At 41.6% G+C, this 19047-nt stretch overlaps 1 protein-coding gene across 2 annotated transcripts; it reads right to left on the reverse strand.

The window, feature by feature from the left end:
* Nucleotides 1–240: 240 nt before the first annotated feature.
* LOC125891339 (periphilin-1) lies at nt 241–17492 on the reverse strand. Of its 2 annotated transcripts, XM_049580543.1 has the most exons (9): nt 17287–17492; nt 17040–17105; nt 13457–13537; nt 13236–13339; nt 12858–13123; nt 7088–7146; nt 5598–5636; nt 1681–1839; nt 241–850 (listed from the first exon to the last, which is right to left on the reverse strand). In XM_049580543.1, exons 2-9 carry the CDS (start codon nt 17076–17078, stop codon nt 668–670), a joined length of 930 nt encoding a protein of 309 aa, XP_049436500.1. In that variant the 5' UTR covers nt 17079–17105; nt 17287–17492; the 3' UTR covers nt 241–667. The 2 variants fall into 2 exon arrangements, with proteins under 2 accessions (XP_049436500.1, XP_049436501.1); XM_049580544.1 differs by lacking the exon at nt 5598–5636 and having other exon boundaries at nt 17287–17485.
* Between the last annotated feature and the right edge of the window lie 1555 nt (nt 17493–19047).

The raw sequence follows: 19047 nt of genomic DNA on the forward strand, positions 1-19047 counted from the left end.
GGCAAAGAGCACTGAAGCTACTCTGGATGTTTGTGGTGGTCTGAATCTATACTAACACGATTCATGTTGGTTTTTCCTTTAACTTATCTGTCGGGCTTTAGGTCAAATATCAAAAGGACTTTCTCCTCATTCTACAAATATTTCAACCCTAAACAAAAATGTGTGTCCTACTCATCCACTGACTTTAATGTATTTCCTGCTATGCCTTGATTTTGTCTTGCCCATATAGCCATCAATAAATCACTGAAAACAGTTTTAATCACAGTTAATACATTGTAAACAAAATACAATCATTGAAAAGCGAGTGATAATAAATTAAGCCTGTCAGTCAGATGCCAAAATACAGTTTTGACTTCTTCATAAGGACACTTAAAGCAATACAACCAGTGTATTTGTTTCATTATCAAAATCAAATTCTCAAAATTAGAAGCAGTATGAAAACATCATTATCACACAATCAGAGTTTACTTTTAATTTCTTCACCAGTGCTTCTCACCATGAGGCTGAGCAGAGCACAGAGGGGGAATTTGTCCAGGCAGCAGACCAGAATGTGCGAGCTCATGACTTCTAGTAGCAAACACAGAGACAAACAACAATCACATGGAAAAAAAATTCTCAACATTTATACCAACAGGATCAATGTCAGGAAGACTCTGCGTGTCTCTGATTAGTGAGACAGCTCCCTGGAGTCATAGTCCTCTATAAATTTCTCCATGCCTTCCAAACAGCGCTTGCCGATGTCCCTGAGGTTCTCTTGCAGTGCGGCCTGGATGGGGCGCTCCAGGGCCGGATCCTTTGCTATCAGCATCTTTGCCACAAGGCCAAACATTTCACATTCCTGATAGTACACCTGCAAGACAGACAGACAGACACACACACACACACGGTTTTAGGGCAAATGGGATGAAGGGGTGACGAGTGAGAGGGAGCAGGAGAGCAGACAAACCGAAGAAGTGTTAAAGGGAAAAGAAGAGAGCACGATAAATGAGCTGAGTGAGAAGTCTTGTCACCCGTCTCCAATTACCACTGAATGGATTAACAATCCGCCGAGACGCTCACATGCAAACTGTTCACAAGTATTGTGTGTGCCTGTATCAGAGTTTTGTGGACATTTTTGCATCAGCTACCTGTTGCCAGACTGAATCTCCTCGCTATGCCTCTATAATCCTGCAACCATGGAGATATGAAAAGCAAGAGGCCATCTTTTTCCGTCAAGTGGGTGGAAGCACACACATACACACGCATACACTCTCTTGCACAAACACACTGCCGATGAGCAGAGCCTCATGTGATGTCTGTCACATTGAAGACAGCATTAAAGCACGTGTCGGAGCCTCTTGTGATACAGGTGAGCTGACAAACAGCCTCATTTTTGTGCCCAATTAGAAAACTAAAAAACCATCAGTCACGTCAAACAATGAATAAGACCTTCTCTGTCAGGCTTGGCAGAGTGAAGACAATAATGACACTCGGGCTGCCTCAGGCTCAGCATTTCAAAATTAATGTTTAGACGACAGAAAACAAATCTTTTTTTCTTGTCTCCTGTCTCCCAGCGCTTTCCAAGATCTTTTCCTCTGTCACTCTCTCTAATCCCAGCTTCTCTTATCTCCCCTCTTCCTCTATCCATTTATGACTAACCCGTCTCCCAAGGTGTGTGTTTATGTAATGACACTCCTCTACCTCATCTATCTCCCTCCTCTTCTGTTGGATGGCTCTGTCTCGTGTCGCCGTCTGGCTCGCAGTTGAAGGGAGCTCCCTGTCTCTGCTCCATTCTCTTTCTTTGCTCTTGGTCCCCCTGTGGTCTCTCTCCCTGCTTTGGTTCCTGTCGCTCTGACAAACCTGCAACATAAAAACCAGATCAGAGTTGGACTGTAGTAATCAGACAGTTGGCCAAAAACATGGGTGCAAACACTGATGATGACTGAGCTGCTAATGACCAGAAGATGACTAAAACGAAGTTCCACATGTCAGCTTGTAACACTGCGGAGGGTGACTTAGAAATCCAAAATTTGTTTGGACTGCACATGTAATAAATAACAAGATATTAAAGCTTCAGTGTGTAGGACTTAGGGGTATATATTGAAATAAATGGAATGTAATATGATAAGTATGTTTTCTTCGGTGTATAATCGCCTGATATTGTTGTTGTGTTTTTGTTACCTTAGAATGAGTCATTTATACATGGGGAGCAGGTCCTCGTCGATAGAGTCCACCATGTTGCACCACCATATTTCAACAGTAGCCCAGACTGAACAAACCAAACACCAGCTCTAGATAAAGCCATTTGTGATTTTGCGCCTTCTCATCGGCCACCGTAGTTAGCAGCCCCTCAACAATGAAAGTGGCAGAAAAACACAGATTTCTCAACATGAAAATTTATTTACTGTATCTACCGATTTAAATCACCAGGTTTGTTTGTTTTGGAGAGGAAGAGGCCTCTGCAGATAATTCAACTCATGGTAAAAACCCTCCTAAACATCAGAGGAAAGGGTGAGCACACATTAGCAGGTGCTCATCTGTATTGAGCGGAACAGTGTATGAGAAACGTTGATTTGTAACGTGAAACTGATTTATTCATATTTTCACTGGTTTAAATCACCTGGTCTGTTTGAATTGGAGAGGTACTTTAAAAAAATCTCCTGAACACTAAATACTAAAGAAATCCCAACAGGAAGTTGACGCTTGGCACATGGGAGAGGTCTCAGCTGGTTGCAATCTGCAATCCTTACTGCTAGAAGACACTGAATCCTATGAATCCTGCACACTGCTCATTTAAAATGCAGTAACTCTTAATTAAAACTACTGTGATCAGTATTGTTATCTAAACATAGATCAAATGTGAGCATGTAATGTGACAGTGATCACTCATCCGCCTTTTCCGCCAACATGGAAAAAGCTCTGTTCTAGTTCCTACATTTAACGATGAATTATTTTGGGAAAGTCAACCAAAAGTAAATTGGTTCAGAACCCAAAAAAGTTGGTTAACAGGTACAACCATGATGACATCAGTGGGCATGTCATATTCTACAGGTTGGAAAGAGAGGACAGAGCCTTGGATGTAACAGTCCTCTGTATCTTCTTATCATTAAAGGTCCGGTGTGGAGGGTTTAGTGACATCTAGTGGTGACTTTGCAAATCCCAACCTACTGAAACTTCTCCATGTGCCAAACATGAAGGAGACCTTCAGTGGCCATTGAGAAACTGTGAATGTCCCTATCTGGAGCCAGTGTTTGGTTTGTCCATTCTGGGCTACTGTAGAAAGAACATGGCGGACTGCGTGAAAGAGGACCCACTCTGTATGTAGATATAATTGGCTTATCTTTAAGGTAATGAAAACAATTCCTATTTTAGGGCGATTATACACACTATATAGACATAAATGTGAATATAACATTTCATTTCTGCCAACGTATCCCCCTAAATCCTACTCTGGACCTTTAAAAGCTCACAGGTACTCAATGCCGTCAGCCATCTTGCTGCTACTGTTTACTTCTGTTGTGCTTGTGCAACGCCCTAAGTCGATTTCATATCCTTGATTAAAATGGTTCCACTAAAAACTAGTGGAAACGCAAGCTAGTAAATGGCACTAGGGTTCAAAGAACGCTGAACAGAACCGGTTTAAGAACCAGAGCTAATTTGGTTGAAAAGGGGTATCATTGTTGACAGAGAATTATCACATGACTGCAGTTCCTCTCAGCTCTACGGAGCGTTTTACCATCTTTCAGCACATTGTTTTGGTTTTACCTCTCAAAACTTAACTGTTTTTGTTGTGCTGTTTTCAGTTTTTCTGCTTTTGGTGAAAAAGCTCTACAAATCCACTGTACACAACCTGCCCAGCCCCAACGGAGATGCACAGTTACTCCAAATGAATGCTAATGTTGCTCTGTGTCTGCTGGATCAGTAAATAGGAGACAGTTTGCCATATTAACATAAAAGGTGATAATACGTTTGTTGTGTTAACAGTTTATTCCCGCTGCCTTAAAAAACACTTAATGCAGATTAAATGCCTCTTTTAGCCACTCACTTTCTAATAAGCATCAAGTCTGCAGTTACAAATGTTAAATCATTCATAAAGGGGTAGGCCTGTAGTTTTCTTACTTTCTAAATAGCCATCAACATGAAATAAAGAGATGGCTAAGAAGACAGAAGGTTAATGACAGAGAGGGATGTCTCACAACCTGGCAACCCAAAAGCTGTTTTGACTTGCGACTGATAAATGCTGAACATAAATGTGTTGTATGATCTTATCGTGGTGGTGCTTTGATGATTCCGGATGATTTGACCTAATAAATCATACTGAACAATATTCATCATTGTAACTGTTGTGTTAACAGGCACAATGAGTTTATGTGTTAATGAAATGAAGCATGTAGACACACTAATAGCTGACATGCTAAGAAGATTTACTTGTTGTTAGTCCTAGTATTAAAAGGCCTGTTAATAACACAGATTGTAGCTTAAGGTAAGCCCGTCATCAGCAGCTCACATTTATTAGCTCTGATTAGAATATTGGAAATCTGAAATGAGCGAGTCACTCTCTGGTTTCTCTTCGTCTCTTCACTTTAACTTCACTGCAGCAGCGACCAGCGGTGATTCATCATGTGCTGCTCCTCGCTGTGTTTAGGTCAGCCAAGAAATTTATGCGATCATTTGATTTCAGCCCTTTTCTGCAGCACCTGGGCTGTTTGCTTTATAGCCAAGTCATTCTCTGCTGTGAGCTCATGTCTAATCAACAAACAAAAACACCATCCATATGAATATATATATAGTTCGTCGCAAGTTGATCTACAGAGAAATATTCTCTTGACTATTTAGTTAATTGATTAATTCAATTTTCAAACAATAACACCAAATATTTTTTGGTTCCAGTTTGTCCAATGTGTGAATTGGCTGCTATTTTCCGTTTCATTTCCCTGTTAACTGAATATCTTTAGGGCTGTTTGAATGAACAAAACAAGACTTTTGAAAATTTTGATGGGCATTTTTCAGCATTTCTTGACATTTCAATTATTCATCAAATGATTTATCTGAACACTTGGGATTCTAGCTTTGAGCTAAAGCCAAACAAACAAATAAATAAAATCAGCAGAGTAATCGATAATGAAAACAATCATCCTTATTTCTGCCATGTTTTAACAGGTTGTACATTTCACATGACAAAAAATGCATTTCGTCCTGATCACTTTTACATTCCAAATTTTAAATTTACTAATTAGGATGAAATAGTAAAAGGCTCTTGTAAACATGGATGGATTACTGGACTGGACAACAAGGCAGAGGCCCAGGGGCCCAAAGTGTCAGATCACCCCCGGCCTTCACCTTCAAAATGTCACTCAAATTAATATATGACAACCAGGGAGAGACACAAAAAGACAGAGATACAAAGCAACTGCAAAGAGACACAAAATAACTACAAAGCAACACCAAAGACCAAAAAAGACACAAAATTACATGAAAGAGACACAAAAATATGCAAAGGAACTGCAGAGAGACAACCACAAAAGCCACAAAAATGGACAAAACAACCACAAGGAGACACAGACCAATTACAAATGACTACAAAGAGACACAAAAGACCTAAAATGAGACAAACTGACCTCAAAGAGACACAAAAAGATCCCAGAGATGCAAAGGAACTGCAGAGACACAAAATAATCACAAAAATGGGCAAAACAACCACAAGGAGACACAAAACAACTACAAAGAGACACAAAATGACTACAAAGCAACACCAAACCCCCCCCCCCCCCCCCCCCAAAAAAAATAGCTCAAAGACACCAAAAATACCTCAAAAGGGACACAAAAAGGACAAAAGGACACACAAAATTACCTCAAAGAGACACAAAAAGGACAAAAGGACACACAAAATTACCTCAAAAAGACACAAAATGACATCAAAAAGGACATAAGGACACACAAAATTACCTCAAAGAGACACAAAAAGGACAAAAGGACACACAAAATTACCTCAAAAAGACACAAAAATGACACACAAAATTACATCAAAAAGGACACAAAAAGGACACAAGGACACACAAACTTACCTCAAAGAGACACAAAAGGGACAAAAGGACACACAAAATTACCTCAAAAAGACACAAAAAGGACACAAGGACACACAAAATTACCTCAAAGAGACATAAAAAGGACAAAAGGACACACAAAATTACATCAAAAAGGACACAAAATTATCTCAAAGAGACACAAAAAGGACAAAAGGACACACAAAATTACCTCAAAAATGACACACAAAATTACATCAAAAAGGACACAAAAAGGACACAAGGACACACAAACTTACCTCAAAGAGACACAAAAAGGACAAAAGGACACACAAAATTACCTCAAAAAGACACAAAAATGACACACAAATTACATCAAAAAGGACACAAAAAGGACACAAGGACACACAAAATTACCTCAAAGAGACACAAAAAGGACAAAAGGACACACAAAATTACCTCAAAGAGACACAAAAAGGACACAAGGACACACAAAATTACCTCAAAAGGGACACAAAAAGGACACAAAAAGGAAAAAAAAGGACACACAAAATTACCTCAGAGACATGTCGTAACCTGAAAGAGATACGAAAAACTACAAAAGGACACAAAGCAACCACAAAAAGACACAAAAATACCACAAAGAGACACAAAAGACCAAAAAAAGACACAAAATTATCTCAAAGAGTTGCAAAAGAAATACAAAGAGACACAAAACTACAAAAAAACACTCAAAATCAGCTCACAGAGACACACAATGATCTGAAAGAGACCCAAACAACTACAAAGAGACACAAAACTACCACAAAGTCTGTGTGTCTTCCTCCTATGTAGCAGAGGCAGTGGGGTCCTGCATATCTGTGCCCAGGGGCCCATTGTCTCACAATCCGCCCATGCTTATAAATCACAATAACAGCTTCAGACTGTGCTGCCCTAACTCAAATCGATATTTTGGAAAGAAAAAATATTAAAGTATATTTGGTCATTTTTAGGGAATTGGTGGACCACTAGATTTTTCCACATTTCTTAACGAAATGGAAAAGCAGGAGGGGGAGAAGCAGAACAGATTTTCTGCTTGAACTTACGATGAACTGTGTGTCCTTGTCTCTGCTGGAAGTCGATCTGGATACGAACGGTCTGGTAGCTGGAAAACACACAATCAACACAACATGAGAATATTATCATGCTTTCTATTTACTGTGCCTATGAGCACCTACAGCACGTGGAGGTGTTTCTTTAGACCATCACTGACGTTTAAAGCCTCAGAATCATTTTCTTTCTCTCTCCAGCCTCCTGTTACAAACATGAAAAGTGTTGTTTACAAGTATCTGGATGGAAATCAATACATCTTTAAAGGAAATCTGCTGATATTTGGGAATTTCGCCTTGTAATATAAGACTGCAGCATTCCTACGTGAAGCAATAGTTTTGTCATGGCTCATTATATACTGCTGGCTGGTCTCTCCCTCTTTCTCTCTCTCACTCTCATATACACACACAAATCAGCGATGAGTCACCATCATCGCACCATCACTCAGGCACACAAAAAACCTGTTCCACACTCACACATACACAAACACACACCTCCACAGTGCTGCAGTGTGCGCACAGATACAGTGCCTGGGTGCAAGAGAAGATAAAAACATACAGTACCAACAGCTCAGTCGTTAAAAACAACACAACATGCCACTTTATACCAGGAAAAGATCAACAAAAACATTCACAGTTTCTGTTAAAATCAAGGAAACACGATCGTAACAAATTCTAACAGCTCCTGTTTACTTCAGGACTCCCACTGACAAATGATGAGGTCATTCTCAAGTATCTGATAAATCTACCTGGAACTAAATTACACAGTTTACATGCTGAGACATACACTGAATAATGCATGGACTGGTACATCACGTCACTACATAATCCATCTATTGATAAAGCTCCTTAGTGGTCAGCATTATGTAACACTGGTTTGTTGCTACCAGAGTGTGACTACCTACCAACCACCAGATACCACGATGAGCAAATGCCCTCCAAATATTTGTAATACAAAGTGTTCATGAAAATGTGCATGTGTGCGCCTCTGCTTGCTTATACTGCCACCCAATGGGTATTTAACAAAGTGCAGGAAGATGCTGGAAAGCTTGCAACAACACCAATAACTGAGTTGGGGGTTATTTAAGTAACTCTATGACCACTCATTAGCACAAGTAACTTATCAGCCAATCACGTGGCAGCAACTCAATGCATTTAGGCATGTAGACATGGTCAAGACGACCAGCTGAAGTTCAAACTGAGCATCAGAATGAGGAAGAAAGGTGATTTAAGTGACTTTGAACGTGGCATGGTAAAATATCCAGTGAGCCAAATGCCTTGTTGATGCCGGAGGTCAAAGGAGAATGGCCAGACTGGTTCAAGATGACAGAAAGGCAATAGCAACTCAAATAACCACTGGTCACAACCAAGGTCTGCAGAAGACCATCTCTGAACCAACAACACGTCCAACCTTGAAGCAGATGGGCTACAGCAGCAGAAGGCCACACCAGGTGCCACTCCTGTCAGCTAACAACAGGAAATTGAGGCTACAGTTCACACAGGCTCACCAAAACTGGACAATAGAAGATTGGAAAAATGTTGCCTGATCTGATGAGTCTGGATTTCTGCTGCTACATTCAGATGGCAGGGTCAGAATTTGGTGTAAACAACACAGTGTACCCATCTTCTGATGGCTACTTCCAGCAGGATAACGCACCATGTCACAAAGCTCAAATCATCTCAAACTGGTTTCTTGAACATGACAATGAGTTCACTGTACTCCAATGGCCTCCACAGTCACCAGATCTCAGTCCAATAGAGCACCTTTGGAGAGGAGGAGACCTGTACAGATTATACGGCTTCAGGTAAAAACCTCCTGAACAATGAATGCTGAAGACATTCCAACCAGGAGACACTGACTGCAATGACAACATTGCTCTTTTGTTTCTGTTTAGGTTGCGAGACACCAAGTGGCAAAAAATTCCTTCATGTACATTTAAAGCTCATGAATTACACATTTAAGCTTGTTCCTTTACAAGTGCAAAGACAATAAGTATACAGGGGGTTACGTGCCAGACTATTTCTTGGCAAAGTGAAGTCGCTTCCTGGAGTCTCTGGTGGTTGTCTGGCACCTCCGCTCCTCTGGGAAGGCTTTCCACAAGATTTGGGAACCTGGCTGTTGGGATTTGCTCCCGTTTAGCTGCAAGAGCAGTGGGTGGAAAAATAATGAAGCCAGTCCAGCTGACAGTCAGTGCACTGATGGCACACTAATGGTAAAGTCTTCTTAACACACAGCCAGACCAAAGCAATTCTTATCAGTCATCTTTACTATTACATCTCTAACCTGTGTGTGGATAGTGTTGTGGGTAAGTGGTACACCAGACCTGTTCAGTTAGCAGCCTGTGGGCCACATCTGGCCCAGAAGCAACCTCAAAGTGACCAAGCATACATAAATATGACACACCGGTATAACAAATTATGTGAACTACATAGAGTGTGTGGAAGTAGCTAACAGTGGAGCCATCTTGATTCCTTCTCATCTCTGCTGAGTTACACACGTCCAGTCCCGCTCAGGCAGGATGTGCGGTAGCTTTTCGAAACAAATGGGCTGCGGTCGAATAGTCAAAAAAAAACGTCCTATGTGTTTACCTAAACACTTCTGTTTGACCTCGATGGAAAACATCATGAGGTGAGCTGTGTGAGAATTACTGGTAGAAAGAGACAGGATGTGTTATCGGTTACTGTTATTACCACTCAATATGCTTCTGCACAGTGAAAGCTCTTGACGTGCCTGGGTCAGACACAGAATTCACTTTCAAAAGTGAAACAAAAGATGTTGCTGTTTTTACTACATTAATTTGCATCTGTTCACCACAAGTCAAAAAACAGGTTTTGAATAGGCTGCTGAAAATGTCTGGCTCGTCTACATTTCCTGGTTTTAAAATCCAGCCCGTGTGAACTTGTAATTGAACCGCCCTGTAGTTGCCTATTTTGGTAGGGACTTCAATATAGCACCAAATCCCAACAACACTATCTCAAGGCACTTTCCATATAGATCAAGTCTAAACCATACTATTTAAGAAGTACTATTAGTATTTCTGTCGTGCAGTTTTTCCACCAATAAATCTTCCTCACAGCAGACATTTCTGACATGTCACAGCAGGAAAAGCACAGGTGTCACTAATGACATTAACGATGGGAGTCAGCCATCACTAATTTCATTATTTACAGCTGTGCTTCTCCTGCTGTGACATGTCAAAACTGTCTGCTGTGAAAGTACCTGTCTATGTGCTCCTCCAGCTCTTTGGAGAAATCATAAGCCTTTATCTGATGTCTTACAGCAACAGTTTCATGCTCTTGTGCATAAGAACTAATGCTGTGAAAACCCGGCCTGTTGCATGTTGGTCCAACTGTAACTAACTGGATCGCTGTAACAATGGAGATTAAAATGATGAGCGTACTTTGTCTTTAAACCAAAAGACGGACGTCTTCATACAACACTGGGGAAAATGGGCACAGTATATCAAAACATCTGAGACCTAAGGTGCGTTTTGAATCGCATACTTTTTCTGTTTACTTTTAGTAGGCACTGCAGCTGCCTTTAAAAAGTACGTACTGTTGCATGCAGTATGCACACAATCAGGACATACTACTCCCACATAACATTACAGGCTGCACTTTGACCCTCTGGCTTTTATATCTGTTCCCTTAGAGATAAAACAAACACCACTCATTGAATTCGCCAGAGACAGAGATCAACCCGGAGAGATCTGCTGTTGTTACTTTGCATTGTATGTTGTTCAACTTTAAAGTTACTGCACAGATTGTAGATTGTAACATATTATATGTGCGACAGTGAAATCACACCTGCAGTTCTCTGTCATTGTTATTTCTATAGTTATGTCCTGTTGTTTGTAATATTTATGATTATTTTGTTCACTAAAACAATCAATATCATCCATCATCCATCACTGCGACCTCTGACAGCTGTCAATCAGCTGCCATCTGTTTGTGGCTCAGTCGATGTGACTTATCGTCCCCTGTGCAGAGGACTGTGGGTAAGAATAGCCAGAAAAGCATGCTGGCTTGCATACTGCAAAAAACAGACCAAATGTAGTAGAACATTGTGGTATTTTTGACATACTGCATTTGACATGCTATGTATTGGGACATACTAAATCTTTTTCTGGCATACTATATAGTATGGTAGTATGAGAATTGGAACATACAGCTGATTTTGTTAAGATAATGAACTGAAGGAAGGAATTTAAGGAATTAACTTTTTTCCCCCATTGTATCCTCTTAGGTGTCCAATTATCTAACTGTAACATGTGCAATTATGTGAGGCCAAATAGCTACAAGCATTGTTATTTATTTTTATTTTATTTTATTTTATTTCATATTTGTACTCATACTTGTCGTCCTCCACTTATCGGGTCTGGGTTGCGGGGGCAGCAGCCTCAGCAAAGAAGCCCAGACAGTCCTCTCTCCAGCCACTTCTGTCAGCTCTTCCGCGGGAACCCCGAGGCGTGCCCAGGCCAGCCAGGTGATGTAATCCCTCCAGTGTGTCCTGGGGCGGCCCCGAGGTCTCATCCCGGTTGGACATGCCCGAACCACCTCAACTGGCTCCTCTCAATGTGGAGGAGAAGCGGCTCTACTCCGAGTCCCTCCCGGATGTCTGAGCTCCTCACCCTATCTCTAAGCCCAGCCACCCTGCAGAGGAAACTCATTTCGGCCACTTGTACTCGCGATCTCATTCTTCCGGTCACTACCCAGAGCTTGTGACCACAGGTGAAGGTTGGAACGTAGATCGACCGGTAAATCGAGAGTTTGGCTTTGTGGCTAAGCTCCCTCTTCACCACAATGGACCAGTTTAGCGCCTGCATCACTGCTGACGCCGCCCCAATCCGCCTGTCAGTCTCCCGCTCCATCCTACCCTCACTTGTGAACAAGATCCCAAGATACTCCTCCACCTGAGGCAGGACCTCTCCCCCAACCTTGAGAGGGCAATCCACCCTTTTACGGCTGAGGACCATGGCCTCAGACTTGGAGGTGCTGATTCTCATCCCAGCCGCTTCTTTATTTTATTTCATTTATTTTAATTTTGGTTTTAATTTCAATTTTAATTTATTTTATTTTGTTTCATTTTATTTTATTTTGCCTTTACCTCGACTCTCACACAGGCTCTCTTTTCAAGCTATCACTTGAAAATGGAAAGAAATAGATTATAAATCTTAAAAAAAACAACGCTGAGAGATTATTTTCATGGTAGATTATTGCAACTTTCTGCACTCTTAGCTCTGAAAAACATTTTTTCACTGCTTGTTTATCCTTTTGTATTGACAAGTGTGTGTCTTTGCATTGACCGTGCACGTGACTCGAGGTGAAGGACACCGATAAAAGATCTTGCACTGGGGCTTGTCAATACAAGCCGAAGGTGCTGAGCATTAGTGAGGGTGTGCAGACAGTGCAAGTATAATGTCTAGCTGAGGCCATCAGATCCATTACCAGAGAAGTGGGATGGGTGGAGGTCAGAGCTCTGTGCAGGCAAGTTCTTTCATGTCCACCCTCAGGAGGACCACTGCCTTATGGAGCTCATTTTGTGCACAGGGAGGAGTTGTCATATTAAAACAGGAATAGGACACTTTGTCTAAAGTATTGCTGTATGTTGTAGCATTAGGATTTCTTCAAACTGAGGCTAAGGAGCAGAGTCCAAAGCTTAAAAACATATTTTTGGTCCTACAGTGAACATTGTCAAAGTCTCTTCATAAATGCTCAGAAAGGATGAAAGGGTGTATTATTACTGTTACTGCCAACATAAACTTACTGTTGGTTGATTTTGAAGGCGAACCTCCTTCAGAGCTCTCCCTCTGCTCGTACCGCTCCTTCTCTTTATCCCGTTCCCTGTCCTTATCCCGGTCCCTATCCTTGTCCCGTTCCCTCTCCTTATCTCGTTCCCTCTCCTTCAGTGCAATGTGGTGAAGTTTATGGTGGAAATGATCTTTCCGGTGGAAGTAACCCCGAGGGTTGAAGTGGTGGTACCTATGGCTGCTGAAGCCAGGTTTGTAGAACGAGTGGTCGTCCCTTGGAAATCTGCATCATTTGACAGGAAAGACAAATCTGCTAGAACAGTACTCAACCACGTTGCCAATATTTTGCAGTCAAGGAAAACATAACACAAAGTGCTCCCTGTTCTCAGTCTTACCGAGGTCTGTAGAATCGCCCTCCAAACTTGGGTTTGTAAGAACTGGACAGCCATGCCCTCGGTCTGGATGGACTTCGCACTCTTCTGATCAGCCTCTTCTCATCCTGCATGGACGGGAGTAAAACAGTGTATCACATCGTGGTACTTAACAAAAGAGAGCGGAACAATTGCACGGTCTGAAAAGGTCGTTTTGAGACGTGACATCTGAGAACAGGATGTACCTGAGTGGGAGACGCGGAGCTGTCAGTGGGCCTCTTGTCGACAGGCTCATCACTGTGTTCCCTGTGTCTCAACATGGAGCCCTGAGGAAATAAAGCACCATGTTAATCACAGCTGTTGTGGTGCTGCGGTACAGGTAGAGTATAATTATTATAAGAGCGGACACAGATAGGTAATTAGAAAAATAATGAACTATTTTGGTGATCAATTAAATCTTTTTTTATCGTTGTTTTATGTGACTGGAAACAGGGGGACTGTGATGGATGATTTTCACTCTCGCCCAGTTTCAGCTGGGAATAGGATAAACAGTTACAGAATATGAATGAAAGTATATTTTCATGGTAATACTTCTATACTTAGACTTAAAGATCCCGTGTGTAAGATAGTGGCATCTAGCAGTGATGTTGCAAATCTGAAACTTGTGCCAAGCATATCCAGGTAGGTATAACTGCAGCTGGAGCAGCACTAGTTACATGAATGACTCTCCCACGGTACCTACACGTCAGTCCATGATCAGCTTCCTTCACTCCTTTGCGAAAGTCTTGACAAAACTGCTAAGTTAGCAATAAGCTAGTTATTAGTACAGTGTAATGTTAAAAGAGAGGTGGTTGATGTTAGGGTTAGGGCAAAAGGAAGGGTTACATGAATCCAAATGTCCACCGTCTGGACTTGCGGACTGAGCCCTCTTGGGCTTCGTATGTACTGTGACAAGTTCACTGTCATCTCGTAAAGTCTGCTAGGGGCAGAGACCGCAAGCCACTGACAGACAGCCCTCGAGACCGTTTTACTCATTGCCATAGAAACATTCCAGTGACGATTACAATCATGCACATGTCATATTCTGTCTGCTCGTCTGTTCCTGCAGATAATAAGATGTAAATCTCATGTACAAAGTTGTTTTCAGAGTGAACAAAAAACATCTCTGCATAACATACAGACTGCAGACATTCACATACTGAGATGATTGTGAATAAGGACCGAGCTATGACTAAATAAATTGGGTAGGCCTATTAGTCACAGCAGAAGATCTTTTTTGTTGTTTTTCAGCCAATTTTCTAGTCTACATATTTAGCATTACACTGCGCAACCAATACGGTAGGCTGCAATAATACAATGCATTTTACTGACCCTCTATAGCCTATATTTCTACATGTTTCTGTATCATGATGTTGCTGAATATTATTTCTGGCCTACACAATTCAAGTATTGTTTTAATAGGCTATTTAACTGTTTTACATAGACATAATCTGTCTTTTATACTCAGCTATTGAAAAAGAATAATGTCACGTCCATATTGCAATGAATTGTGGGCAAGTCCGCAAGTCTGCAAGTGCAGTGAAGTTTGGACATTTGGATTCAGACTTTTGCTGTGTCTCAAATCGTGTACTTCTGTACTTACGCTTAATATTTTGAGTGCATAAGTGCGTTCACACTGAGAAGTATGGAAAAATGCAGTGCACTATGAGTATGTGGATGGTGCAGTCAAAACGGTCAAGAAGTTGAGTGTGGAACTATGGACACTTCTCGCCCTTAATGGTCGCCAGCTTGGCTATGTAGCAGAAGGGGGGACCACTTTTCAAACTGGAAATGGTGGCCGAGGACTGTGCGACCGTGAACATCGCTGCATTGTACAAATACGTGTGTTTTTTGCACTAAGCACCACTAAACTGTTGTCGGGTATAAGCTAGCAGTATGTTTATTGGGTTAGTTTAGCAGTCATGATTTGGTACCGCGAACGATAACGCAAATGCTAATGCTAGTTTGCAAACTAGCTAATTTGTGATCGTCATTTCCTAAACGTGCACAACAGCCGTGTTTGGTTTGAGACAACACTACCCTGTCAAAATTTGCACACTACACCAATAAGTACATAGTGCACATAGTATACTGCATAGAAGTGTGCTAACGGAAGTATGTGATTTGAGACACAGCATTTGTCTTGTGCTAGTGATGGGCGTGGTTTGTACGGGCCTGTCCTGTACACTACAAACTGTATGTGTCTGCAGATAAACATGTCTCAGCAGCCAGCCAGTGTTTGGTTTTTACGTTCAAGGCTACTACAAAATATGCCAGATACAGCTGCAGCCATCTTGTGCTGGTGACGTCATTTGGAGCCAGAGTCCACACATTAGCGACCTCTGCGGTGGAGGAGTTCCCGCCCAAACACCTGTCCGACGAATTGTGAGCAGCACCATTTTGTGCAAACACACTGATTGGAACGCACAGCTGTCAATTGTGCCGTCAAATCCGGGTTTTACAGAGTGCCGAAGTCACGCCCCTTCCAGTGAAGCTCATGGGACCTTAGATTGGAAAAAATATGAATGGCAGTGAATGAGGAGAGAAATATTATCTTTTGGTCCCATTTGAGTTGTGACATGAAATCCAAATATGTCGGTAATGAATTTAAAACATAAATTTTAAGGTCAAGAAAGTCATACTTTGTGGTAAAACTGTTGAGATATAAGCTTTTGAAAAAAAAAAACGTAATTAGAAAAACTACACAGGAGGCGGTCGCGTATGTGACGTCATAGCTTTCACTCACTTCCTGCAGCATAGCACACATCACTCACATGACTGAAAATTTATGTTTTAAATTCATTAACAACATATTTAGATTTCATGTCACAACTCAAACGGGAACAAAAAATAATATTGCTCTCCCCATTCACTGCCATTCATATTTTTTCCGATCTAAGGTCTCATGAGCTCTACCAGAAGGGGCGTGACTTCGGCACTCTATAGCATTAAATAACTACTGAAAACCAACCTTGTTAGAAAAACAAACATTTGAACAAACATTGGGATGATAAGAACTGCCATGAACAACAGAAAAATTTATTCAACGTGTACTTTGAGTTTATAGTTTGGCTCATGTCCTTTTCACTAAAATGGAGGAGGTGGGCTTTATGACCTGTACTGCAGCCAGCCACCAGGGGGCGATGGGGATGTTTTGGCTTCACTTTAAGGAGCTGTCATGTTCTCCATCTTTATTTACAGTATGACCTGCTACATATGTAGATATAAACGACCCATTCTAAAGTAATAAGGAGGTGATTATGAACGATTATGAATAAATATACCATGTCTGCTAACAGATGCTGCTAAACCACACTGGACCTTTAAGTACAGTTAGGATGGCATGGCTTTTACCACTTTTACATTTGAGTACTTCTTCCACCACTGTCCTACACTACACAGACACATGCTCTGTCTTGTGCATGAAACTGTGGTAAAATTAAATGTGTTATTATCACTCAGTGTGTTGGAAATAGTGTACAACAGCACACAGGACCAGCCATATCATTATATTAATGTGTGTGTGATGCTCAGTGGTGCCCTCATGTGACACTTTTCCACTTCCTGTGGTGTTCCTGTGGTTAATATACTCTGTCTTGTATTTGTACTGTGAGGCACTACTTGGCGTCCCCGTCTGGCCCTTTGCTAATGATTCAGCTCTGTTCCGAGTGGCTGAAGGAGAGAGTAGATCTATTTGGTTACCACACTGTAAAGTACATGACGCACTTGAGACAACAGTCAGCACTGAGGCAGCTCTCCACTCCCGGAAATGATTTTTTTTTTTTTTACCTTGCTCTGCTGAGTGTCCTGTGGTCTTGCATGATCCATGTCGGTGTGTTAGCAGCTGTCTTTGATCTGTGAGGATGACATGCTGACTTTATTTCTCTCTACAGACTCGCTCCCCAAAAAACAGGAAGCGCGTGACCTGTTAAATCTCTTCGCTAAATCTGAGAAGTTAAAAATTCACATGTCTGCCCCCCCCCCTCGTGCTTTTGTATCTCACCGGGCTGTGCAGTGACAAGTTTGAAAGCTTTACCTTGTCGGTGAATGTCTCACATTGTCGCCACTCGACCTGCGTTTTCTCTGGTTTCCGCTGGAGAATAACACAACATGCTTTTTAGCCTACTTCCTTTTTCTGCCGCCGCCCAATCAGCTTCAGACACTGCGCTCATAAAAACTTATCAAAACCGAAAACACTCGAGTTCTTTTTTTCTTCTGCTGAGAACACGCAGGCGCAGTGTACCTTATGGACTGTCACACCTGTTTACAGTATTACAATCAGACGCGTGACCTGATTTACATGAAGGTGGTGACACCAAATGATGGCGCACTTACACTGTGGGCAGATGGGTTAAAAGTTTTTAAAAATAAACCTTACCACCCTACCTTACTTTTCTTTCCTGTTTTTTTTTTATCAGTGAGTGCAAAGTACAGTACAAAAAAAAAGGTAGTTCCAGACTGCATACATGGGGGTAGATGGAGACAGGAATGTAGACAAGATGGGAAAAAACAGGGCAAAACAAAACAAACAATAAACAAGCAACAGATAGCCAATAATAGTGTTCCAGCTGTTACTGATGTGCAAACCAGTTGTTTTACTATACTATGGATGGTTACCTACATGTCTGCCCAGGTTGCCAAAATGACCTGGCCCAGAATCGGCCTGAACTTGGTATGCCTGATGAATAAGCCAGGCCAGGTGTGGTTGCCTAACTCAGGTGAGACTCGGCATGATTGACGCCCCAGAACCAAATCAGCTGGCCCAATTACAGCTGCCAACACTGCCAACGCTGAGGGCCATTATCAAAAATGACCTGGCCCAGCAACGGCCCAGACTCAGCATGCTGGATAAGAAATGTCATGCCAATAAAGCTTATTGAGATTGATGAGAGAGTCAGCATGAATGATGCCCCAGATTTGGGCCAAATCAGCTGGCCGATTCCAGCTGCTGACAGCCCTCACTGGGGGCTATTATCAGAAATGACTTGGCCCAGCATTGGCCCAAACTCGGTGTGCAGGAAGAAATTAGCCAGGTCACATGCGGTTGCCTGACTTGGCTGATACTCAGTATTAATAACGCCCCAGAATCAGGTTGAATCAGCTGGCCCGATTCCGGCTGCCATCACTGCCATCACTGAGGGCTGTTATGAGAAATGACCTGGCCCAGCATCAGCCCAAACTCGGCATGCCGGATGAAAATAGCTGGGCCGCATAAAATGACAGAGCTAAAATAAAATTGATAGAGTGACGTCAGTAATTCAAATAATTAGGTTGATAGTCCCCTACTGGTAGATTTAAAAACTGAAATATACATCTGACAGGTAGAGTGGGGATATAGTTCAATATATTCCCACTCTCCCATGTCATGCTGTGTTGTGCTACTCTGCCATGGTTTGTAGCAATACTTTTTGCTATGTAATGTTTAAAAGTTGTAAATATACAACAAATGCTGAGTACCCCCATACTGATTGACAAACCTGCAACATATGGGCAAAAAGAAAATAAGCTGGTCTTCCTCGTTGTCATTATGGACTCTACATAATAATGATTTTTCAGTTTTAAAAAATATGAACATAATTCTTGATGGAAGTGTTTTAATTAAATAGCAATGATTTAGCAAAAACACAGGTGTTATGAATGTCCTAAGCATGACTGGAGAAATGACACTTGGATTATACTGCATAAGTTGTGTGACAGTTTGTAAACTGGCCTTTTCTTCATAATTTCAACATAGCACAGGGTGACATACTGATATACAAATGGTCATTTTGGGGGTGAAGCAGGGGCGTAAATATAG

Source organism: Epinephelus fuscoguttatus, linkage group LG7 (assembly GCF_011397635.1).
Source record: "Epinephelus fuscoguttatus linkage group LG7, E.fuscoguttatus.final_Chr_v1".
Classification (NCBI taxonomy): domain Eukaryota; kingdom Metazoa; phylum Chordata; class Actinopteri; order Perciformes; family Serranidae; genus Epinephelus; species Epinephelus fuscoguttatus.